We start from the raw sequence: 26,531 nt of genomic DNA, 5'->3' as shown, positions 1-26,531 counted from the left end.
TTTTTTCTAGGCAAAGGACCTAGGCGGAAGTTCCAGGTAGGAAGGCCTGGAATTTTGGTGTGAACTGGGTTGGCGTGTTTTTTTTTTTTTTAATGTGGCTTAAAACAGGAAATCTAATTTTTGATTTGCATTCTATAATAGAATGAAACTAAAAGAAAGCAGGAGACAGTGCTACCCAGTGAGGCGCCACCCTCTGGAGCACCAGCTGGCTTCTACAATTCGTAGGGAGAACTAAGATCCCGTAGGTCATGTGGTATGGCCAATCCTGCCCCACCCCACAAGAAAAACCAAAGCCCAAGTAAACAAACAATGAAGCCTATGGTCAACTGATCCAAACCAGTCTTCTATCTGAAAGGCTGAAGTGGGCCAGGTATCATGCCAGTGGGTCCTGTACTTCTTCCCTCTTTCAGGGTCCCCCCTGGAGGAGACCTGAGAATCAGATGGCCTGGTCCCAGCACTGGAACCAGAGTGAGAGGAGATTCAAATAACATATTATGACTTGATGTGTCACTTATTAAAATTGATGTTGGGGCAGTTAATGGGAGACCATTTTTATTCTCACATAATAGAGTCAAAAGTAAATTCAGTAACAGTTAAAGTATATTTTATAAGTAATAAAAACTGCAGAATAAAACATTAATGTTTAGAGGTGGTTAGATTTTGTAGGTTTAGAAAAGATAGCAGAAGAATTGAGCTATATAAAAATTGAAACCTTCTGAAAAAAATTATCGAAACAAACTGGGGGAAAATGTTTATGGCCAAAATGAAGACAGATAATATCCTTATTATATAAAGAGACCTCAGTTCAGTTCAGTCGCTCAGTCGTGTCCGAGTCTTTGTGACCCCATGAATTGCAGCACGCCAGGCCTCTCTGTCCATCACCAACTCCCAGAGTCTACCCAAACCCATGTCCATCGAGTCGGTGATGCCATCCAACTATCTCATCCTCTGTCATCCCCTTCTCCTCCCGCCCTCAATCCTACCCAGCATTAGGGTCTTTTCCAATGAGGTAGAGAGATCTACCTTTTCATAAAACTGAAATTGTTTTTAATGAGTCAAGTTAGTGCTCTCAAATGAACAATAGGAATCCTTTTTAAAAAAAAGGAAAACCAGTTTGTGAAAATCAGTAAAAAAGAAAAAAAGCACAGACACAATAGTAAAATGGGCAAAAGGCCTAGATTATACACAGAGAAGTTTAAAAGCATACACGGGCAGGAGGGAATTCATGAGGTAGCAAGAATCACTTTTTTGGCTTATCAAACAGGCAAACGTTTTCTTGGTTTAAGTAATAAATGTCCAATGCTGGTAATGTTGTTCAAAGGCTTCTTTATACCAGGCATGGGAAAGCCATTTCTTTGCAAATATGAACTGCTCAGTCTGTCTTATAAGGACTGCTATGCTGAGAAAGGTTGTGGGCCATTCTTCAGGTTCAGGGCCAGTGTGACTGATTAGCTATACACATCCCTGCCCGCCCACCTCCTGCCCTGCCTGTAGCTGGTGGCTGTGAGTGCTGCCCCTCAGGAAACAAATTCTGTACCACCTTTTGAGAACCACAGAAATGCTTTTCCTGTCTCATCTGGTAATACCACTTTTTGGAAATCTATCTTCAGAAAACAACTACAAATACAATGCTTTATGATCTGTTCATCCAACCTTTATATCACTGCCATTTTTAAATTGTCATTACAAATTAGTGAGAAAAAGAGAACTCCAAATCTGTAATTATACGAAAAATGTTTACTCAGAAAAATTATTTAAAGTACAGTGAATACTCCAATGTGCTAAGGTGTGGTTGTATCTGACATATGGCTGTGGTCTGTAATTCTGTGGTTTAGCAACTGTCACTAAGAGAACTTTAAGAACACCCCCTGAGTGCCTACTATGTACCAGGCACGGTTAGGCTCTGTTGTACAGACGAGCTCCAGGCCTTTCAAGAGTTCCAAGGGGAGGCACTGTTACCGCATTTCCTGAGAAAGTGAGGTTAAGCGGCTTCTGAGGAGGGAGCCGGCTCTGGCTTCAGGTCAGCCCGGCTCCAAAGCCCACACTCTCCCTGCCCTACCAAGGGGCTCCTCAGCCAGTGAACACAAGCATGGTCCTGGGTGTGTGCTCTGATGAGAGCACCCCGGGGCGGGGGAGTTTATTAGCCTGCTGTGTTTCTGAAATTTTTTTTTTTAATATGCTTACTACTGTTTAATGAGGAAAGTAAACCTAACACAACTGGTAAAATGAGGGTGTGAACAAACTACTTCATCTGTGGATCTTTCCAGGCCTGACATTAGGCCTCTTAATTCCCTAAGCGGGGTTAAGAGTGCAAATTCTTCACAGAGGAACTGTAGTAGTTCTTCACAGAGAGTTGAGTAGTTCAGTTGCTCCCAAGAGAAAAAAAAAAACAAGTGTACACATCTTTTTGACCTTGAGGAGAGAAGGCCAGGGGTGCTTCCAAAGCCTTCAAGATACATATACCTTTTGGCCCAGAAGGTCTATTGCTGGGAACTTCTCCATGGGGAACACAACCACATGCAAAGACATCAGAGCAAGTTGCTGATGGAAATTCCAAGACTCAGGAGGTAATGGGGAAGCAGCGCACATGTACAAGATAAGTTTCAGGTGTACAACACAGGGAGTGAGCATTCTTACACATTCAGCAACAATCACCACAATCAGCACAGTTACCATCCGCCACCACAAAGCTGTCACAACAGTACTGACTATATTCCCTACTTGTACATTACATTCCTGTGACTTATTTTATAGCTGGAAGTTTGTACTTCTTAATCCCCTCACTTTTCCGGTCTATCCCCCCATCCTCATATAATACAGTATGTTAATTATAACTAAATAAAAAAAAATAAAAGGTTCGCAATGGAATAAAAAAAAGAGATAAAGAACAGTAACCCCATTTTCCAAACCTAGAAGTCTAGTGAAATAAACTAGGCCACATCTATGCAACCAAGTATCAGGCAGTCCTGAAAGATGACACTGGGGGATACATTTAGGAATGTGGGAAGATGTTTATGATACATTAGAAGAAAAATTGCCACCTTTAAAATAGTATGTATTTTATTTGAAAATCGAAATAAACCTATACACAGGAAAAAATGTCTGAAAAGTGTATACCTCTTTTAGCAGCAAGTATATCTAAGACAGGGAAACACAAATATTACAAAAAACAAAACAAAACAAAACCCCAAAACCTCAAAGATGATAGTATTTTCTAATCGTCTTCAACGGATAGGTATTACTTGCATAATCAAAGAAAGCTTACAACATGAGTGTTTCTACATTAAAAAAATAGCCTGAGTATAAGACCAGTGCTCAAACTGTCTGATGTATCAGGAATTGGTTGGGAAAAGCCACGAAGAATAGCATTATCCTTGGGGGCCCACTAGAATAGGAGCAAGAAAAGCAGCAAGGTGAAAGATAACAAGCTGAGGTACCTGCCACCACAGGCAACTAGAGCTCAGCTTGAAAAGTATGGAGGCAGTGGCTTGTGCATATTTTATAAATTCCAACTAGTCCAGGGATGACCGGCAGAGTTAACTGTCCACGTTGTCACCGCTGCCATCTGTGGTATGAAAGCAGCATCGGAACAGAGTCAAGTCTGATGCTCCCTGGCTTTCTAGAGTTAAGGTCTCTTAAGAAGCCTTGGCCCAGGGCCCTCGACAAATGTTCCACAGCAGACCCCCTTGAGGAGTCTCCATCACCTCTTAATCCAAATATCTAAAGACCAGGATGGAGTAATGGGGGGAGGCACGTAAAGAAAAGTCTAGAAGAGGTGGTGAAGAAGGAACATGCAGCTGGATGATGAGGAGTCCACGGATGGTGAAAACTCTGAAACCTTCCTGCCTGTGAATGGTGCAGGCTTGGAGAATGGTGCAGTGGCTTGGAGAATGACTTCAAGAGCCTAGACCTTTGGCAGGGGCAAAAAACTTGACCGGGATATGATATAAAGTACACAAAACCACCTACGAGGTATTCCTGCCAAAGCAGCTGAAGACGAATCAAACTAAATTCTCCAGAGTTTAGCACTAACTTCCATTTACAGAAAACACAGGGAGAGAGGGAAAGTTAAGGATACCAGAGGAAGCAAACAGACACATTTACAAGGGGGGACATTCCACAGGACAACTGACCTAGTTTCTTCCAGGACTACTGGCTTAATCACACAAAGCTTTAAAAAAAATGAGAGCTAGAATGATGGCTGCCATGGCTGGAGGGAGGGAGAAATGGGGAGTTCTTTTTCCATGGATACAGAATTTGAGTTTTTCAAGATGAAAAGTCCTGAGTATCCACTGCACAATAATGTGGCTCTACTTAACACTGCTGCTGCTGCTGCTGCTGCTAAGTCGCTTCAGTCGTGTCCGACTGTGTGCGACCCCATAGACGGCAGCCACCGGGCTCCGACGTCCCTGGGATTCTCCAGGCAAGAATACTGGAGTGGGTTGCCATTTCCTTCTCCAGTGCATGAAAGGGAAAAGTGAAAGTGAAGTCGCTCAGTCGTGTCCGACTCTTAGCGACCCCATGGACTGTGGCCTACCAGGCTCCTCCATCCACGGGATTTTCCAGGCAAGAGTACTGGAGTGGGGTGCCATTGCCTTCTCCACTACTTAACACTACTGCCCACTTAAAAACGTCTGAGATGGTTAATTTTATGTCATGTGTTTATCAGAATTAAAAATAAATTTAAAAACGTGTGCTTCTAAATTTAAACAGTTAAAATCTTAATATAAGGAATATAAAAGCTGTTTGCTATACTAGGAATTGGGTGGAGAGAGGGTGGAAATATATTTCTACATTATTCTTGGGGTCACACAAGGCATTAAGAAAAAGTGAGAAGAGATTGCTTTAGATTAAGAGAAACTTGAAATCAGACAACCAAATGCAATTAATAGAGCACATTTGGATCCAGGTTCAAACAAGCCAGTTATAAAAGGACATCTCGGCAATGACTAGGAAAATCTGATTACGGTCTGGGTAAGACACTTTGTTTGAGTTGATTTAAAATTTTCCTGTTTAGGTAGATATACTGAAGTTTAAAGAACAGAGATGACACAGTTGAAAGAAAGTGTGTTAAGCAAATAATAATTGAGGTAGTATGGAGATTTAGCAAAAATGATGAAGGAAGAAATGGGATGGCAGACTGATGAAGGGTGTGAGTAAAGCTATGATCCCGGGGAAAGCAGCAGATTTCACAAGGCAGTGGTGAGGTAGAAGTTATCATAAAGAAATGACAGGGTTTTCCTGGAGTTGCATGGAGGTTACAGTTACAACCGTTCAGAAAAAGGATGCGGTCTTTTCGAAAAGGCACAGGAGCCAACTCGAAAGGACTCCCAGTGGCCAGAGCTGGAACAATTCTAAAATAAGTAATGGTCATGTTGAATTACAGCCCATGCCACAAATCCATGCTATATAAATAAATTACTGAATAAAAATCTAGAGGAACAACTTTTCCTCACAGAATTCTAATTACTAAACGTAGAAGGAATGAGAAAAATGAAAATATCACCAGTATGGCACCCCACTCCAGTACTCTTGCCTAGAAAATCCCATGGATGGAGGAGCCTGGTAGGCTACAGTCCATGGGGTCGCTACGAGTCGGACACGACTGAGCAACTTCACTTTCACTTTTCCCTTTCATGCACTGGAGAAGGAAATGGCAACCCACTCCAGTATTCTTGCCTGGAGAATCCTAGGGACGGCGGAGCCTGGTGAGCTGCCGTCCATGGGGTCGCACAGAGTTGGACACGACTGAAGCGACTTAGCAGCAGCATGACAGAGTAAAAATGGCTGTAGGTAAAATCCACTTGCTAGATTCTAGAATTCAGTAGGTAAAAGTTGGAGGAGAAATTGGAAGCTCTCCTGAAAGTTTCTCCTGAGAGATATTTATTAATTACAAAGAGAAACAAACGAAGGTTAATTAACAACATCAACAATAAGCCATACTGACATTATCTTCCCTTGAGGTAGTGGTGGCAGGATCAGAAACAAATATACAGTGGGTGGGAGGGTGGTCCATGGGAGGAAACAGGGCCAGTCAGTGAGGGCTGTTCCACCAGGAACTTGGGAAACAAGGACGAGGGGCTGTGTAGTGAGCGCTCATGTGACTCAAGTGCTCATTTGGCTGGTGCAGGCCCTAATGACTCATGTTTGTTTTTAAGTTCATGACTTTGGAGCCACACATCATAGGTCAGAAACGGCAGGATGAGAAAAAGCACGGCGGTGAATAACGACAGACACAACCCACCCTGCCAGGCCAGGAGTCAGATTCTGAGACACTAGGTCACCTGGTTCCCAGGTGTGTTTGCATCTGACCATCATTCAAGTCAGTGATGCAAAACATTTACATTAGAACACTATGGCATGAAAGAGATTTTTAGTGCAATTCGTGGCTCATACTTTTGAGTGAAGTATGCCCAGCATAGAAATAGGACTTCAGGTGAAGCTGGCTGTGCTGATGATGCCAGAGTCCAACAACAGAAACGGTTTTCAAATACTCCTTCTTTTTTTCAAAAATACAAAACCCCAAACCCTCACATATAAAACTACTACAAATGCTACTTGATCAGCAGCAGATTTACGATCTACAAGACCAATTATAAGAACGTGTTTAGCAAAAATATACTTCCCTGATCAGTGTCCCCAAAATTCATCTAATCCTAAATTGTAAGAGAAATGGCTATCTGAACTTCACTTTAACAATCTCTTTGACCCCCTAATTCCACCAGTGTCCCATCTGATTTAACATGAAATAACACTGAAATTACTAAAAAGAAAGGTGGCTTCGGTCAGTACAGATGTTACTTTTCTTCAGAGAGAATGTGGCAGGAAGAAAACAAACCTGGGTTGAGCATCAAGATTTAAAACAAGTATCTCAGGGACTCTCAAAAACCAAACAAGCGAACCAAACCAAGCTGGGGTTTAGTTTTTGCCTCATCACTTACAACCCAGGTCAAATCAAATGACAACCTGGAGTTTCAAGTTTGCTCTATCTGTACATATGAAATAAATATCCTCAACACAGGTGCAGTGCAGCATTCCTTAACAGATCAAGTAATACACATGGCAATGTTTTCAAAATTATGAACTTCTATGTACGTACATTACCAATTACTTCAGCTTTGTGGATTATCACCATAGGTACACCTCACACACCTTTTTACGATGCCCTTTGCTGATGCATCCCATGTGGTAAAGATATTGTAGGTCAACACTTCTGTAAAAATTCAGGCAACAGAGTTCCTGTCTGGAGCACACCTGCCAGTCACACATTTTTTGTCAGGATGTCAAAATCGAGGTTCTCTATTCTATGGACACCACCAGAGAAGGACAAAATCTATCGGCTTCTTTCCCAAAAGTACTGTGAGGTTTTCTGCTTCAGTGACTGGCACACGTGCTGACTGTCCGTCTGCAAAAAGACTGTTCTATCCTCTTGCAACCGCATGCTGTTTTCTGACTACACCGTGACACGTTTTCAAGTTGTTAACAAGGTGGGAGGGCTGGTGCAAGACCTTCTTTCATTCAGAGCACTCCAAGGGTCTCTCTCCAGGAGAAAGCCTAAGAGGTTGAGAATGTTCTGACTGGACGTGTTTCAACAGTAATGGCACTCCAGGGGCTTCTCTTGAGATTGGAGTTGGTAATGTTGAGTGAGGCAGGAGGGTCGGCTGAAACACTTCCCACACAGCTGGCACTGGTAAGGCCTCTCCTGAGCGTGAATCCTGTAGTGCTGGATGAGGTGTGAACTTTGACGCAACCTTCTGCCACAGTCGCAACACTGACAGGCTCTTTTTCCAACGTAGTCGTGCTGCTGCTTATATCCAATCAAATACATCTTGTCTCGGGGTAACTCACAGGGCAGGGCTCTTGCTGCTTCATGGGCTTTGAGATGCTGGACACGATGCACAGCCTGGATGAAAGCTTTGCCGCACTCGAGACGCTCATGGCAGTCCTGCCTCTGAACACTCACGCGGCCGTAGACATCTCCATGCTGGGTCAAGGACTTCCCATCCCAGTGAGTCTTCTCATGCCTGCTGAGGTGCGGCATGAGGTAGAAGGCCTCCCCACACCGTTTACATACAAAGGGCTTCTTCCCCGTGTGGATTTGCTGGTGCTTCTCCCGGCCTCCTCGGGTACTGAAGTCTCTCCCACAAAATTCACATCTGTAGTGTTTGTTCTCTCGGAGGAAAAACGAGTTGTGGGCCAGGCAGGACCTGGTGCAGACTCCAAGAGTACTGTGCTCCCGGGGACCCTTTCCTAGCAGACTCTCCGATGCTTTCTTACGTTCTGAGCTTTTCTCTAGTGGATCACCCTCGTGGCTTCCTTCCTGAGCAAGGGTCTTGGGGTCACTCATTTTTATGGGACTCAAAACTTGTGCCGGCTTGACCTGGTGCGACTCCAGTGGATCATCAGCACAAGACTCTCTCGTGTGGGCATACGAGGAGTCACCTGCCTCCAAATCCTCTATTCCTGCCCCCGAGGATTATTTCTCTACAGGCAGGCTTTGCTGTGGAGTTAGATCTTTGGTTTCAGATTGGTCCTCGCAACCTAAAAGAAATGTAAAAGGTCCTCTACCATTTTTTACTCAGAGAAAAACATCATTATAGTAGAAATAGAAGAAAGAGACCAAACATCACAGACGCATTAGAACAGAGGTTTGAGAGTTGTCTGGGGATGTAAGGAGAGAGTGGGAGAAGGATGCAGAAGACAGCAAGCAAGGATAGGTGAGGGTGAGGCAGAAAAGACCATCTAGGAGGACGGAACATGGACAAAGATGCCAGAGGCACTGACAAGAGAATGAGAAGGAAACCAGAGAAAGAGGGGGGACTGGGGTTTGGCTGCAACTTCCAGACCATGCTTGGTACATCACTGCTGTTTGCAGGAACTAGTATAACTGTGGCCATAAAGGGATTCTATTGTCAGGTCAATCCGGGAGATACCGTACGATGCAAGTCAGCTTTCACTCTTGTAGGACTCTTCCGATCCCTTAACCAGCATCTCAGATCTCAAAGAGGGGAAATGTAAGAGGTAGCATTTCTCGAACTGATCTTGTTAGGCAACACTTTTTGTTTTTTTTTTTGTAAAGAACCCCTATTATCATAATTCTGTAGGACTATTGGGGAAACACTGGAGTACCCCGGTCAACACCTTCTCACTCAGAATAAAGCAAGAGAACTCCAACTCTTTTCTTGGCTCCCAATCTCTCATTTTACCCATTCAATTCAACATTTATTAAACGCTGATTCTGAGCAAAGTGTTATCCACCTGGATGTTCATAAGTCTGTATAGAGACTTATCCTCCAAACGGTGGGGGGGGGGGGGGGACGGGAAGGGAAGGGAGGAGTCCTCGAGGGGGAAGGAGGGTTTTCTAGGGCGGGCGTCCTTGAGGAGGCCAACAGGTGTGTCTGAAGGGGAAGGCCCGTGGGGTCCTCGACGGAGAAGGCAGGGATCCGAGAGGAGGACGAGGAGGGTCCTCAGGGACCAAGGAACGCGTTCTTGGGGGTGAGAGCGGAGAGGCCCTAAAAAGGGAGGGTCTGTGGGGTACTGGGGCGGGGAGGAAGGTGCGACGCGGGAGGAGGAGGGCGGGTGGAAGGCCTTCCGGCCGGGGAAGCATTGGCAGGAAGCCGGGGCGTGAGCAACAGAGAGGCCGCCGCGTCCTCCTCAGAGCTGACTTGGCCCGCGCGGCCTCCCGCACCCCTTCCCCTCAAGGCCGCTACTTCGCGCCTCCCTTTCCGTCGACTTCCCCGCGAAGAGGAGCGTCTGCCCCGGCGTCCCTGAGAGGACGCCCGCGCCTCCCTGCCCGCGAGCCGGGCCCTCACCCCCCAGGGCCCCTCCCTCGCGTCCGGGCCCTGGACGCCGCGCGCTCACCTCGCAGACGGACACCCTCGCCTGACCGAACCTCTGCACCTCGCTCTTGCAGCGCAAACCCGCCAGGCAGGCGCTTCCAGCGGTCTGCGCATGCGCCCTGTGGGACGGCCGGTGCAGAAAGCGCCGCGCAGAAAACGCAGGCCCCTTCTGGCCGGCTCCGCTGGGCGGGCCCGCGAGGACCACGCGGCCTAGAGAGGGCTGGGAGGGGCCGGAGGACTACTTCCTTTACATGCTTTACGAGTTTTGGCAGTAGTTAGCACGTGGTTTAAAACGGTTTCAAAATAAACAGTATGCAGTGAAAAGCCTTCTCACTTTGTGTGTGCCACCGACCAAATTCTCATGCTATAAAACCACGGAACACTCAGGTGACCGGTGCAATTATTTGAATACGTATGATTATCAAACTGAATAATTATGAAACTGTGAATAATTATGAAAGCGTGAACATGTTTTCAGTGTCCTTCCACAGTGTCTTTGTGTATATGAAAATAGAGATATATGCGTATATACATATGTGCGTTATACACACACATATGTCGTTATCATTGATACGTATTATACATATCTATACTATAAATTCGGTAGATATTTATCTGTAATATATATAAATATTTTAAAATATAAAATATATTTTCTAAATAAGAAGTGTGATGATGTAACACAACCTATAATGTGACACAATGTGGTACATACTGTAGCTTAAAATGTGTACTTAAGTAATATAAGTACTTCCTTGATAGCAATATAAGGCTTCCCTGGAAGCTCAGTTGGTAAAGAATCCGCCTGCGATGCCGGAGAGTCTGGTTCGATTCCTGGGTCAGGAAGATCCACTGCAGGAGGGATAGGCTACCCACTGCAATGTTCTTGGGATTCCCTTGTGGCTCAGCTGGTGAAAAATCCACCCTCAATGCAGGCAGACCTGGGTTCCATCCCTGGGTAGGGAAGCTCCCCTGGAGATGGGCACAGCTATCCACTCCAGTATTCATACCTGGAGAATTTCATGGACTGTCGAGTCCATGGGGTCTCAAAGAGTCAGACACGACTGACCAACTATAACAAGTATATCATGATGCCACACAGATTCATATTATATGTAACTATATGTTTGTACAAATAGAGTAGAAACATTTTTAGTTTGCAAAAATACTCATAGTCTCGTTTCCTACCTTTTTTATACAAAAGGTGGCAGACTGTACCCATTGTTCTATGCCTTCATTTTTTCCTATCTCAGAGACCTTTTCATATCAGTACAAAGAGAATTTGCCTACTGTTTCTGAACAGCTGTTGAATTCTGTTGTACTGTTGTTGTGACTTGATTTATTTACCCCATCCCTGACTACTGGGTGGTTGAGTTGTTTTCAGCCCTTTGCTACCAGTATTCTGTGCAAAACTATGAGCTTCAGCACTTCTGCTGCTGTGTAAACCTTCTGGGAAGATAAATCCCCTGCAGTGGAATTGTTGAGCCACAGTGCACATGTGTGTGTCATTTTGACAGAGATTTCTAAGCTGCCTTCCATAGACGCTTGCCTATCAGACCCCCACCAGCCTGTGTGAGAAAACCTGCATTCTCAGTGTTATAGGATACTTTTTCAGGTTTTCCAAAACTATGGTGGAGAAATTTTTCAGGAGCAAGGTAGAATATGTTTTCCTGTGTTGAGGAGCCATTTGTATTTAACTAAAGAACATTTATCAGGGCCTTGAGATACGTAGGGAAAGTATAGTGAAAGGTGCAATAAGTATTTTAGTCATTGTGATGTTGATTATGGTGATGATGGCATAATGGTTAATATTCTTGACACTGGCCTTATACCTGTGACAAAAATTAACTCAAAATGGATCAGACACCCAAATGCAACACCAAAACTAGAAAACTCCAGGAAGAGAACTTAAGAGAAAACCTATGACCTGAGATTTGGTGATGACATTTTAGGTATACACGTGCATCTCACAAACCCCTGGTTTGGGGGATTCCCCAGAAGTGCCCTTCTATGTATTGTATCTGAAAACCTGCAATTTGGAGGTCATTCCAGCTCTCTGAGCCTCAGTCTGTCCTTCTAGACTAAAAGGACAGCAAGTTACTAAATGTAAGGATTAAAATATGTAGAGGTGGATAATCTTTTCTTCCACATGCTGAGGGTCGCTGGGTGCGTCTGAAAATGAATCAACAAAGACACATTAACTGGAGACAAGCTTACAACTTATTTTAATATGTTTTAAGTGACACAGGAGCCTTCCTAAGGAAATGAAGACCTAAAGAAACAGACCTGAGTATTTCAAACTAGGTTTGATGAGGTGTGGACAGTTGTGGAAGAATATGATTGGTTAAGGAATAAGAGGTGAGTGTAATAAGCTGGCAGAAACTTAGCAAGGCCTGTGTGTTAGGCTTCCTCTTGGAAGTGTTCCTCACCCTTTGGAGATAAGAATGCTCCTTTCCTCCTGCTATAAGGAGGGTACCTCTCCCATGATGGGATTATGGCTTGTTTCATGGAAGAAGGGGGAAGGGGAAGAGAGTGAACCTCTTCCTTCCGCTGTTTTCTCAAACTGCTTCACCTTCAATATGCCAGGTGCCATATTTTGGGGTGAGGTGTCCTGAACCGCATCACATGTCAAATAATTAAAGTGGTGTCTGAGATCCATACAGGCAGTTTATATCTGTTGGCTTCAATTTTATTAGAAGACTCTTGAGAGTCCCTTAGACTGCAAGGAGATCAAAGCAGTCAATCCTAAAGGAAATCAACTCTGAATATTCATTGGAAGGACTGACATTGCAGCTGAAGCTCCAATACTATGGCCACCTGATGCGAAGAGCGGACTCCTTGGGAAAGACCTGAGGCTGGGAAAGACTGAAGGCAAGAGAAGAAGGAGGTGGCAGAGGATGAGATGTTTGGATGGCATCACCGACTCAATGGACATGGGTGTGAGCAAACTTTGGGAGATGGCGAAGGAGAGGGAAGCCTGGCGTGCTGCATCCGTGGGGTAGCAAAGAAGTGGACGTGACTCGGTGACGAACAACCACAGCAACCCAAAAAGTAAGAAATAACAGTGGTTGAGGGAGGAATGGAGATAAAGGGGAAGGAACAAGGACGTTCCCAACAGGGATCGCTGATTCCGGACTAGAAGTCAGTGAGGAGTTAACACAGCTTGGGGTCCAGAGGAAAAATAGGTCAACAACCCAGCTTGGAATGTCCCAGGGAGTCATGCACTAAATGTCAGACTTGATGCAAAGCTCTCTGTTGTGTACATTTCCATCTAATTAAAGAAGCAGACATTTTTCTCAGAATCCACATGAAACATCCAGAGGTCAGGAGACTCCCACCTCTAAGTCACACACATACCTTAAGTGCACGTCAACTTCTTGGAAATTCATATCTTGTTCTGGATCTTGTTTTTCTCCCTTGTTCTTATTTTCTAGGCTGAAGGTAACTCACAAATATTTTCTTATGTGTGGGTGTCTTGTCCAGGGTGCCTGCCAGGGGCACGACACGAAGTCAAGTGTGAAAAAGCTGTATGTTCAACATATGGTTGCTGAGGGGAAGGATGCAGGGAAGGGATGGTTAGGGAGCGTGGGACAGACATGTACACACGGCTGTATTTAAAATGGAGAACCAACAAGGACCTGCTGTGGAGCACAGGGAACTCTGCTCAGTGTTCAGTGGCAGCTTGGATGTGAGGGGAATTTGGGGGAGAATGGATATGCGTGTATCTGTAGCTGAGTCCCTTTGTTGTCCGACTGAAACTATCACGGCATTGTTAACTGGCTATATAAAATAAAAAGTTAAAAACTTCATGTTCGATTTATTAGCAGCACCTCTTAAGAGATCATAAGTAGGAGGTTACATTGTCTTAAATGGTTTTCTATCTCCTTATGTTAAAATCAGAGCAGTGAGAGTAGATAAAGGGATTATATATTCATACATATTAAGATGTCACAATATGTAATCATATAAAAGCAATTTATGCACATTTGAATCTTGATTTTCGTTTGCTGAAAGAAAATATTATTAAGACAAAAAGGAAAATCATCCCCCTGAACATGGTATTACCCCCGTGGTTCTTGCTCCCATGCAAATATTTTACTCAGTCATCATACCTTTATACATCTTAAAAAAAAAAACAAAAACTTTTTGTTTGTATTGAGGTATAGCCAGTTAACAATGCTGTGATAGTTTCAGGTAAACAGTGAAGGGACTCAGCCATATGTATATATTTATCCATTCTCCCCCAAACTCCCCTCCCATCCAAGCTGCCAGGGAACATTGAGCAATGTTTCCTGTGCTATACAGTAGGACTCTGTTGGTTATCCGTGAGTTTATCCATAAGAACAAACCATAAGTTTGTTCTCTAAATCTGAGAGTCTTTCTGTGTTGTAACTTCATTTATATGATTTCATTTTAGATTCCACATATGAGGGATGCCATATGATATTTCTCCTTCTCTGTCTGATTTACTTCACTCGCTATGACAATTTCTAGGTCCATCCATGTTGCTGCAAATGGCATTATTTCATTCTTTTTAATGGCTAATATTCCATTGTACTGTGTACAACTCTTATTGTATGTGTATATTTTATGCTTTGCACAATTTATTATGTTGTCTCTTTTAAATTAGTATCCCTAAGATCTAATAAGAGTACATCCTGAGAAATGCTGGGCTGGAAGAAGTACAAGCTGGAATCAAGATTTCTGGGAGAAATATCAATAACCTCACATATGCAGATGACACCACCCTTATGGCATAATGTGAAAAAGAACTAAAGAGCCTCTTGATGAAAGTGAAAGAGGAGAGTGGAAAAGTTGGCTTAAAGCTCAACATTCAGAAAACAAAGATCATGGCATCCGGTCCCATCACTTCATGGGAAATAGATGGGGAAACAGTGGAAACAGTGTCAGACTTTATTTTTTGGGGTTCCAAAATCACTGCAGATGGTGCCTGCAGCCATGAAATTAAAAGGCACTTACTCCTTGCAAGGAAATTTATGACCAACCGACACAGCATATTTAAAAGCAGAGACATTATTTTGCCAACAAAGGTCCATCTAGTCAAGGCTATGGTTTTTCCAGTAGCCACATATGGATGTGAGAGTTGCAGAGGGAAGAAACCTGAGTGCTGAAGAATTGATGCTTCTGAACTGTGGTGTTGGAGAAGACTCTTGAGAGTCCCTTGGCCTGCAAGAAGATCCAACCAGTCCATCCTAAAGGACATCAGTCCTGGGTATTCATTGGACTGAACAGTCTCTCTGTATAGAGACTCTATAATCAGGCTATAAATGTACAAAAGGAGAGTTTGGGGAATTTCATCTGGGAACAGAAAAAGATCAGGCAGGGGAAGGCATTAGGGCTCAGCAAGCAGTGAAATGGGTGGCAATCTTATTCTGAGCAGACACTGACTATGGAAGTACACAGTCCTGGGGAGCAGCAATATAGGGTCTACTAGGAGTATCTATGAGAGATGAAGCTGGATGTGACATTTGGGCCAGACTGGGACGGATTTAAATGTTTTTCTAGAAGTCTGGATTTTCTTTTGGGAGTGGTAAGAACCTGATGTGTGCTTTATAACGTCAACTCCCTGAGGGCTGGAAAGAGCAGTGGTATCACACCAAGGTTTTCGCTTGTCTCAGTGACAAAGGAAAGACCTCTGATTTCTAGCTGTCAGGGGAAAGGCACAAATGAATGCAGGGGCTTGAACATTAGAGGATAGGGAAACTGGCCTCCCTGGAGCTGAGCAGGAGAGGAAGAGATGAGCTTCAGAGAGGAGATAAAAGAAGTACTGAGTGAGCATGATGTGGCGTGGCCACACGAGCCCCTAAGGTGAAAGCACCTACCGGCCCTCTCCCTAAGCTGAGTGGGCTCTGAGGACCAGCTCCCAGCCCCTGCTCACTGAGCAGGGTTTTCTCCCCAAGATCCCGTTCTCACCGGGACATGTCACTGTGCTCCCGGCTTCCTCCCTAGCATGTGACTCCTCCTCTTCCAGCTGTGAGATAATGTCAGGTTTAGGGAACTGGTACCCTGTTGAAGAAGGAGACTTATAACTTGGGGGTTCTGTCTTGTACCCTCAGGAACTCCCAGCCTGGTTTCTAAAGGCTCTGAGATAACAGGCAAGTGCAAATTTACACACAAGAAACATAAAGCCTGTTTCCAAAGATTCTGCCACTAGGGACATATGCCAGTGTCTGGAAACACTTTTGGTCATCACGGCTTACCGAGGGAGACCAGGTTCCTGTAATTTTCCAGCATCACCTCCCGGTAGAGCTTCCTCTGAGAAGCACTGAGGTAGGGTAATTCCTCTGGACTGAAGTCCACAGCCACATCCTTGAAAGTCACCAATTCCTGAAATAACAGATATACTCCTAAATGATTGAAACCCGGAATTATCCCAAAGAGGGATAAAGGTGCCTGATAAGAGGGGACTGACCATGAAGCATACATTCAGACAAGCAGAAAGACTCTAATCCAAAGGTTTCAGGGACCTACAAGTGTTTCTTTCCTTTAAGTCTTTCTCATTAAAATGTTTTCTTCTCTGCAATCACCCTCTTGTTTCTTTCAGTCTTCTAACTTTATAGAGGCTTTCAATGGCTAAGTCAAAGATCTCTCTTGGGAAACGTCACACTGCACTTGAAAATATGTGGGTTATTTTCCAACATCTTTTGGTATTAACTTCTAACATAATTCCACAGTGATAAGAGAACAGACTGTATGATTTCAATACCTTCAGCCATGAAATTTTTGCACTTTATGTCCCAGGATATGTTCCAGGGTCTCCTAGTTTATAGTCTATGGGAACTTGAACAGAATTTGGCGTCTCTTGTTGTGTGAAAACTATATAAATCTGAAGTTATGTTCAATTGGTTCATACTGCTTTTCAGATCTACTGTAGACTTCTACCTTTATTCATTCCATTAATTTTTTGAGTTTGATATTGAAAGTCCACCTAAAAATTGCAATTTATCTACTAAAAAATAATTGTAATTTATAGTAGAACTTCCCCCATAGCTCCCTCATATCTCAGCTGGTAAAGAATCTCGCTACTATGCAGGGGACTTGGGTTTGATTCCTGGGTCGGGAAGACCCCTGGAGAAGGAAATGGCAACCCACTCCAGTATACTTGCCTGGAGAATCCCATGGACAGAGGAACCTTGCAGGCTACAGTCCATGCAGTCACAAGAACTCAACATGACTTAACGACTAAACCACCAACCACCACACAGTGGAACTATATGTAACTTTGTTGTGAACTCTCCAAGCCTCCTGTAAATGTGCTATCATAGTTTCATAATTTAAAACATAGAAAAGAAAGAGAAAAAATAAGTATATCTTTCTTTTGTCTTGAAGTCTGAGACAAGTGGGAATATTTCTAAGACAGCTCCTGCTGCGAATTTCTAGAGATCTGTGTGGGAGGAGAAAGATCCTTTTAAGTTCCTTAACAAAGAGAGAAAAATGCAAATAAAAGCTGAACAGTATACCCCAATCCCAGGAAAAAGAGACAGTTGGGTTTACGTTCTGGTTCTCTCTTACAAGCTCTGTGAGTGTGGCTAGGTTAAGCCTCAGTGACTCATCCACAAAACACAAACAGCTTATAAATATGCAGAGATGGGCGATCTTATTATAATAAGAAAATGCATTTCAAAATGACAAAGTATGACTTTATACCCATTCAACTGACAAAAATTAAGACGTTGGACAATACCAAATACTGTCGAGAAGGGGGACTCCTGGTGGTGGTGGTGGTGTAGTTGCTCAGTTGTGCCTGACTCAAAATTTTGAGACCCATCCACTCTAGCCAAGCTCTTTTGTCCATGGGATTTCCAAGGCAAGAATACTACACAGGGGATTCCCATTTCTTTTCCAGGGGATCTTTCTGACCAAGGATTGAACCTCCATCTCCTGCACTGCAGGCAGATTCTTTACTGACTGAGCCACCAAGGAAAATCTTAGAATGTGGATTTTGCTGCTGCTGCTGCTAAGTCGCTTCAGTCGTGTCCGACTCTGTGCGACCCCATAGACAGCAGCCCACCAGGCTCCGCCGTCCCTGGGATTCTCCAGGCAAGAATACTGGAGTGGGTTGCCATTTCCTTCTCCAGTGCATGAAAGGGAAAAGTGAAAGGGAAGTCGCTCAGTCATGTCCGACTCTTAGCGACCCCATGGACCGCAGCCTATCAGGCTCCTCCATCCATGGGATTTTCCAGGCAAGAGTACTGGAGTGGGGTGCCATTGCCTTCTCCGGTGGACTTTTGAGACCTCTTAAAAGATGCTAAAAGTGAAGTTGCTCAGTTGTGTGTGAGCTCAGTTGTGTGTGACTCTTTGTGATCCCATGGACTGCAGCCTACCAGGCTCCCCCGTCCATGGAATTTGCCAGACAAGAGTACTGGAGTGGGTCGCCATTTCCTTCTCCAGGGGATCTTCTCGATCCAAGGATTGAACCCAGGTCTCCCGCGTTGCAGGCAGATGCTTCATCGTCTGAGCCACCAGGGAAATGTAAATTGGTAAACCACTTTTGGGTCCAGAAATGTACCTATTCCTAGGTATATCTGCTCATGTGTACTGTCTTATAACCTCCAAAATCTAGGCAAGACCCAAACACTCATTTATGGTAGAAGAGATAAATGTATGATGATATTGGGGCTCCCCTGGTGGCTCAGATGGTAAAGAATCTGCCTGCAATGCAGGAGACCCAGGTTCAATCCCTCAGTCAAGAAGATCCCATGGTATAATGAATGGCAACCCACTCTAGTATTCTCGCCTAGAGAATTCCATGGACATAGGAGACTGTCAGGCTACAGTCCCTGAGGTTGCAAAGAATCAGACACAACTGAGTCACTCAGTTCAGTTCAGTTCAGATCAGTCACTCAGTCGTGTCTGACTCTGTCCGACCCCATGAACTGCAGCACACCAGGCCTCCCTGTCCATCACCAGCTCCCGGAGTTTACCCAAACTCATGTCCATGGAGTTGGTGGTGCCACCCAACCATCTCATCGTCTGTCGTCCCCTTCTCCTCCTGCCCTCAATCTTCCCCAGAAACAGGGTCTTTTCCAGTGTGTCAGCTCTTTGCATCAGGTGGCCAAAGGACTGGGGTTTCAGCCTCAACACCAGTCCTCCCAGTGAACACCCAGGACTGATCTCCTTTAGGATGGACTGGATGGATCTCACTGCAGTCCAAAGGACTCTCACGAGTCTTCTCCAACACCACAGTTCAAAAACATCCATTCTTCGGCACTTGGCTTTCTTTACAGTCAACTCTCACATCCATACATGACTACTGGAGAAACTATAATAGCCTTGACTAGATGGACCTTTGTTGACAAAGGAACATCTCTGCTTTTCAATACGCTGTCTAGATTGGTCAAAACCTTCCTTCCAAAGAGTAAATGTATTTTAATTTCATGGCTGCAATCACCATCTGCCGTGAATTGGGAGCCCCAAAAAATAAAGTCAGCCACTGTTTCCACTCTTTCCCCATCTATTTGCCATGACGTGATGGCACCAGATGCCATGATCACTGGGCGACTAACACACACATAATCACACCTCAGAAAAATCCAGTAATACAAACTAATTAATTACAATTACATGCAACATTCTTGGTAACAGAAAGCTGGATGTAAAAAGCAGGTATTGGAAGACTACCAAAGACCATGATACACATTTTACTAATATACATCTTCTGTGTTTTCACGGAAACATTATGCAGATCAATGAACTAGAGAGCATGTACTGACTGCCCAGCTTTTATAGAGGGGTTTATTTGGCTCACATGTGTTCTTTATTCTTTCTTCAAAATTTGTTAGTTGCCAACACCAAAATATTAGTATAATTCATATTATTAGTTGGATTTTTTGACTTCTCTTTAAAAAATCAGAAGATCTAGAGATCTGGGTCCACATTCTCACATGGCACCATCAGCAGAAGCTGAGTCATAGCTGCCCCTTAGATGGGGCAGATGCCCCCCAGTTTGTCACAATATACCCACTTACAAATTCTCTTTTATTACCTCAGTAGTCTCTGTGGGCATCTTCACTTGGGATCCTAGACACGGACACTGTAGGGACAGAGGGCTATTCTCAGGAACAGATCATCTAGAACAACGTTTCTCAACCCTTTTCCCCTTAGCTCTTCCTCAAGGAGCATTTTTAAACACTTTCTTTTCCTAATTGTCAAACGCCTTCCCCCCACCCATGAATTTTTTTCTAAAGGAAGTGCAGCACGTTAGCTTCTTCTAGGTTTCAAAACATGATTTAACAAGAACATTAAGGAGCAAATTTTTAAAAATTCACAGCAGTTATTTCATATATAAAAAGCATAATAGTACTACAAATCACATGAGGGTTGCTTTGACTAAGTCAAAAGTGGAGAGATAATGGAACAATAAACAATGAAAAGTTAATTCAAGAGATAGGAAAAGAGAGAAAATATTAAAGATGTGATATGTGGTGCTGGCAGTAAGTGTGAGAAAAAGCAGGAAAGCAAAAGCAAAGAGTCAGAAGAAAACTCTGATACAGCAGCCAGGGTAAAAAAGGCTCAGTTAGGTAAAGTTTATATAAAGACTTTAAGGAAATGAGGAGGTTTAATTAGATAGAGGAGGTCTAGAAATCAGAAAGGGGAGCTCCTCACACTGTAGAACTAAGTCAGAAGAAAACTTGACTCACCTGAGATCTAACAAATAGCTTCCTGTCAGACATCTTTGTGTCCTTCTTTTGGTAGTGTTTTGTGTTTCTCTCTTCTGCAAGGACAGAGTTCTAAGCAGAGAAATCTAGAAGGGAGAAGGAATGACCACAGAGTTGAGTCCAGTCTGGCAGCACCCACAGACACAGAGAGTAGCCTGCCAACCCCTCAAGAAGAATAGATTATAAATGTCCGCAAAATTAAAACTTCAAAAGTAGAAGGTAGAGAAAGAGAGAGAGGCTTTTTGTTTGTTTGTTTTAATGAATACACCTTGTTACGACTTGGGATTCTTGTGAAATGCATGTGTTATCTTAAAGACAAAACTCACTCTATAGTCTTCCAAATTGTTGAAGTGCTGAAGCTCATGGGTGATCATTTGACTTCTCAGAAATGAGTGGGTGCTTTCCTAAGTAACAGAGGGCTGGAAACTGGTGATAATCTTAAAGTCAGCCAGCACCAAAGAACTGTCATAAATATCTCATAAGCGGTGAAATCAACAGTACCTGCATGCAAGGAAGAACTGGAAAAGATGCTGATTGAACCAACAACAGAAAAACCCTGGGGGAAGGGCACCACAGGGGGAGGAAACAGCCAGTGCAAAGGCCCTGAATCAGGGTTTCTGTTGCTTGCAACCAAAGGAGTCTGATACAGAAGCTTGTTGTTGTTGTTTAACTGCTAAGTCCTGTTGGCACAGTCTCTGGAGTCAGCCTCCTTGGATTTGAATCCTGGCTTGGCTCCTTATGATCTGTGTGACCTGAAGCAAGCGACAGGAACTCTGTGCCTCTGTTCTCTTATCTCAGAAAGAGACAGAATAACAGAATTGGCCACGTGGTCGTGAGCATTAAGGGGATCAACATGTGTGAAGACACTGGCTTGGTGCCTACTGCATGGTCAATACCTAAGAAAACTTCCTCATTCTAATTATCTGCATAACAAAAAAGAGGGGAGGAGATTCTGGTCCATGGAGGAGAAATACATCTTGGGGCTTTGAGAGTAGGCCACTGTGAGCAGCAGTGAGTGTGTGGGCGTGCCTTGGGGGTCACTGTGTATCTGAAGATGGCGCAGCGCGTGCCCCCAGGGCCCAGACCTCAGTGCCACCCCCCCGACCCCCGGGCATCCAGGCCCTTGGGTCTCCGCGGCTCGGCAGTATAACACGGTTCTTGGTTCTTCCCTGTCAACCCCACCTGCCTCCTGGAAGACCTGGGCCCGGGCTGGGTCGAGGTCGGGGAGGGGAAGGGGCGCTGGGGGCGGGGGTCCCAGGTGGAACCCCCGCCAGGGAGACAATATTCCAGGGAGGCTGCGCTCACACAGCAGGTATGAGAGCAACATTTCGACCCTCCAACCCTGTTAATAAAACCACAGCCAGCACTAGCACTTGCTCTCTGTTTTGGGCACTGTTGTACCCACCCGATCTGAGTCCCTGTGGGCCCGGGCGGGGTCGTTGGTCTGGAGCCGCTCCTTCCGTGCTTTTGTCCAGGGTGTCCCCAGGCGGGTTTTCCGGGAACCCACCGCCCACACCGCCCCCGCGGGACGCCAGGAAGCGGCGCGGGGCCGGCCCGCCCCGACTCTGTGCCTCTGGGCAGCCCAGAGCCGAGTCGCTGCCGGGGCTCCGAAGGGTTTGCGCCATCCGGGCGAGTGCTCAGTGCGGGGCGGCGGGCGGCGGGCCGCGGGCTGGTGCTGCGGGGTCGCCGCGGGGAGGGCGGAGGCGGCCCGCCCGGAGGTGCGGGTGCGTTCCGGCGGCGGGGCGCGGGCGCGCGCGCCGAGGAGCCCCCCGAGGAGCCCGCGGCTCCCCGAGGGCTGCCGCAGTCCTCAGACCCTTCTGAGGCGCGAGGCGGGCGATTCGTGGTCCGAGGGCTCCTCGGGCCGCCGGGAAGAGAGCAGGCTGGAGGGCAGCGAGGAGGACTGGGCCGTATGGGTGAAGGCCTGGCTGGGCCTCCTCCCTGGGCAGGTGCAGGAGGAGCAGGCGCCCGGCCTGAAGACGCCAGGAGGTAGGAGCGCGGGTCTGCGGGCCGCGCGGCTCCCGTGGGGGACGAGGCGCTCTGGGGAGGCGGCAGGGCCGGGGCCTCCTTCCGGAACGGCCGGAGGCAGCTCAGGAGGCTGACGCAGGGGAGCCTAGACGGGTCCTGGGGGAGTGCGGAGGGGCGTGGAACCCCTCCGGAGCCTTTCGGGGGCACCAGAGCAAGCTGGCGAGAAGCGTGCTTGCCGGAGCGTTATGGAGCCTCGTGTGTCTCCGCGCCCGCGCCTGCGGCCGGCGGTACCTGGAGCGCGCTGGGGACGTGCATCTGAGGGGGGCGACCTCTGGGGGAGACCGGGCGTCGGCCCCCGGGTCCAGCCCTAGGCGATCCTGTGTCTGGAGGCCGATTCCGGCTTTGCAAACGTGTCTGCCAAGGCGTCTGTGTCTTTATGTCCCCGTGTCCAAAGTGTCTGTTTGAAAATAGGTGTTTCTGCAAGTCCGTACATGCGTGTGTCTGTGTGTGTATCTGCCCGGATTGTCTGCTCTTTCAAGCTCCACGAACCTAAACCTGAACGTTTGTGTGTGTGGATCTGTGAGCGGGTCTTAGCGTTTCCAAAAGGCCCGCGAGCTGAAGGGGTGACTCTGATTTTCCAGAAATGTCTGTGACTGCGATGTGGGTGTGGGTATGTGTGTGTCTGTGTGCACGGCTGTGTGTCTCCGAGGGTGTCTGAGAGAGACACGCCAGGGTTTCTCTCTGCTTATCTGTGTGATTTGATTTCCTAGTAGGTTTCTCTGTTTACCAAGCCTGTAAGTCCAAAGGAGTGATTCTGAGGTTTAAAAACACCATCTGGAGAGAATGTAAAGGCGAGTGAACCTGCGGGCGGGGGTGGGGGTGGTCTGAGAGGGGAGGCCTCTGGTGGATGGGTCCCCAGGTGAGACTGAGGGTGGAGCCTGGGGTGTCAGACAGAGGTGGTCTGGGTGTCCCACAGAGTGTCCTTTCAGATTGAATTGTGCAAATATGTGTGTCCTGAGTGTGTGTGCCTGGAAGTGCCCAGTATTTGAAGCTGTGTGTATCTGCACGTCTGTGTGTGTGTGTGTGTGCGCATGCGTGCCTGAGCGTTCCTGAACCTCACGATGTGTTACTGCCCATTTGCGTGTGTTTCAGGATCTACAAGTGCAAAGTGTGTCTTTATTTGCACACGTGGGGCTCTGGGGCCAGGGGTGTGGCTGGGAGTTGTTGAGAGTGTCCCCCTGTGAGTCCCGAGCAGGGGGTCAGCTCGCGGGAGGGAGTCACTGTGTGTCTGTAATCCTGCAGGACCCCCACCCCTGGGTCTCTGAAGCTTGAGCCTCTGTGCCTTTCCCAGGAAGGCCTGGCCCCACAGTGGGGGAGGGGCGCTGGGTGAGAGGCCAGGCGCTGAGGTCCAGTAGGGACAGCTCATAGGAGGGATAGTGATGCTGGCAGGCTGGGGGTCTTCCTGGAGGAAGAGGCCTGGGACCCTCCCCACGAATAACGGAATTGCGGTGAACATTCCGACGCCTGTGCGGGTGTCAAAGACCCTGTTAACCTCTTGACTTAATATCTGGGGGTTGGGGCAGGGACGGGGGCCTTGTGTGACTGGGCAACCCAGCCGCATTCATTCTCTCGCGTTTGTCCACAGGCTCCATGGGCGTCCCCAGAGCCAGCCCTGTCCAGGCGTCAAGCAAAGGCACTGGGGCCCCATCCCGCCTACGCCCAGGGTGGAAGACCCGGGTCGCGATGACAGTCTCGAGGTCAGTTCCTTGGCCACGGTCCTGAAGGGTCTCCACCTTTCACGTTCAAGCAGGATGGTGCTGCGGGGGTCTCCGCAGGGAGCATGGGGTAGGGGCACCCGGGGAGGATGTGCGGGGGCCTCCTGGGGAGTGGGGCGCAGGGGCGCGACCTGGGGGCCACTGAGACCCAATGGGGAGGGCGGTGGCGCCCCTTGAGGAGCCAGGCCTCCCTGAGGGCCATCTCACCTCCTGAGCCTCCCGGCCCCTCCCAAGTCTGAGGGTTTCTGGGGTCACCGGGAGGAGCCACGACTGCAGTGGTCAGAGGAGGCTGGGGTATCTGCAAGAGGGGATGGCGGTGACCACCCCCAGGACAGTGGAAGGGGAGCTGGGTCCTGGTCTCCAGGTTTTAGGGAGCGCAAGGGACAGACCTGTGGACTTGTTAGTTTGGGGGAGGAGGCGGGACTTTGTGCAGGACACAGGAGAGGTCAGGTGGGAATCACGGGTCCAGGCACAGCCCTGACCAAAGAGAAGACTGAGAAATTGTCTCTGGGGGGAGCCTGTTGGGACAAATAGGGACAGAGAAACTTCTGGAGGCATATGGAGGTCCTTGGAGGATGGCTGTGATGATGTGCTGCTAACTACGGCCGTCGGAAATGGGCTTGGCAACCTCCAGGGACTTTGGGGGGTCGTGTCTGGTTTTGGGGGTCAGGGTGCCTCTCTGAGGGGCAGCCTCTGGGGGAGGGACCAGGGCCGGGTGCGCGGGGGTCAGTGGGCGGGGACGGTGGGCACAGGGCAGCTTGTGTCAGAGGGGCGGCCTCCGGGGGAGGCACCGGGGCTGGGGGGCCAGGCTCAGCCAGAGGGGACGGTGGGCACACAGCTCTTGTGTCTTCCCTTCTGGGGCTGCAGGGCAGTGTGTCCGCCTGCAGCTCTCGGTTCTTTCCAATAAACTTCTGGGCACACCTGGTGCCCCAGATGCCTGGAGCACGTCATGGAGAGCCAGAGTGCGTGAGAGGACCCGAGGGGGTCTCCCAGTTCCTGGGGGGTTGTCCCAGCTCTGAGGGTCCTGGAGGGCTGCCCCAGTTCTGAAGCCCACATGCCCTACTGACCAGCACCTTGTCCCTGTGCCTCAGCTGCTTGGTGACCCAGGGGCCTTTTCCCTCCCGCAGGGTTTCTCTCCCCCAGACAGCCTGGCCCAGAACGAGGCCCTGGACTGATGAGGGAGAGATCAGAGGTCAGAGGTCAGGCTGGAGGGTCCCAGGGTTAGAGACAGTGATCCAGGGAAGGTGCGTGGGAGACGGTGGGGGGGAGGCCTCCTGACCCACCCCCCGCCACCAACAGCGATAGAGTTGGATCCGACATGGGACTGCCTAGTCTGGGTCAGACTGTGTTCTCAACACTTGACATGCATTTAATTCTATTTAATCCTCACGTTTCATCATTCTGCTCATTTTGTGGATGGGAAAGCTGACAGCACAAGAGGTTAAATACCCCCAAACTGGGGCATCCCAGGTAAAATACATGATAAATACTTAAATTGAAATTTCAGGTGAACAATGAATTACCTTTTAGTACAAGTACATCGAAAATAGTCCATGGGACATGCCAATACTGAAACACAATTTAGCAGAATAAACACAAAATGAATTTTTATGTCATGTAGGACATGACCCATGCAGTGTTTGGAGATAGTTATTCTAAAAAACGATCTGTGTGTCTGAAACTCAAATCTCAGTGTGCTGTGCTTTCTTGTGCTGTTGGTAAACCTTGAGCTCTCTCAGCTAGTGACTGGCAGGCTGGAATCCCCCCAGTTCTCACCCCCAGACACGCTGGCCCAAGTCCTGCCCAGGGCAATGCTGGCCGGAGGTGAGGACCCCACACTGAGCCTGTGCAGAGAAGCCTCCCTGCAGGGCCGGCCCCTCCCCCGGGCTGTGCTGGGGGGTCTGGGGCTCGGCCCCTCCCATTGACCACAGTCCTGATGTGGACCTGGATGGCCCCGAGGACAGGGAGGGGATGGCCTGTCTGAACCCCTCGGTCAGACTGCCTGGTAGCCCTGGGAAGGAGCTGAAAGACAGCCCTGGGAATGCCCCAGGAGTGCAATTACTGAGTGCCTGCTGTATGCCAGAATCCTGAGACCCTTTTGATACCCACTTAGCCAAGCTGCAGCTTCCTGTCCCCAGCACTTTATGTCACAGGTTTTCTAGTTTTAGAGGGGGTAAGTCCCAGGTGCCACGAGCCCTGCCCCTGTCCTTGCCAGGCTCCATGACAACTGGTCTCCCCAGATCACATGCTGGGCTTTGGACGGAACCAGGAGG

The 26,531-nt window shown here is 47.3% G+C and overlaps 1 protein-coding gene across 1 annotated transcript in view; it reads right to left on the bottom strand.

Moving 5' to 3' along the window:
• LOC145537671 (uncharacterized) overlaps positions 1–20,533 on the bottom strand; it is a 40,002-nt gene extending 19,469 nt beyond the window's left edge. Inside the window, exons 1-2 of the mRNA XM_081568523.1 lie at positions 20,501–20,533; positions 9,862–10,093 (exon numbers count right to left, since the gene is read on the bottom strand). Of these exons, the coding sequence (XP_081424649.1) occupies positions 9,862–10,093; positions 20,501–20,533 (265 nt within the window). The remainder of the gene's footprint in view (positions 1–9,861; positions 10,094–20,500) is intronic.
• Between the last annotated feature and the right edge of the window lie 5,998 nt (positions 20,534–26,531).

This window comes from Giraffa tippelskirchi, chromosome Y, assembly GCF_054371585.1.
Source record: "Giraffa tippelskirchi isolate mGirTip1 chromosome Y, T2T-mGirTip1v1.2.pri, whole genome shotgun sequence".
Classification (NCBI taxonomy): domain Eukaryota; kingdom Metazoa; phylum Chordata; class Mammalia; order Artiodactyla; family Giraffidae; genus Giraffa; species Giraffa tippelskirchi.
This window is presented reverse-complemented; position numbering and strand designations above follow the sequence as displayed.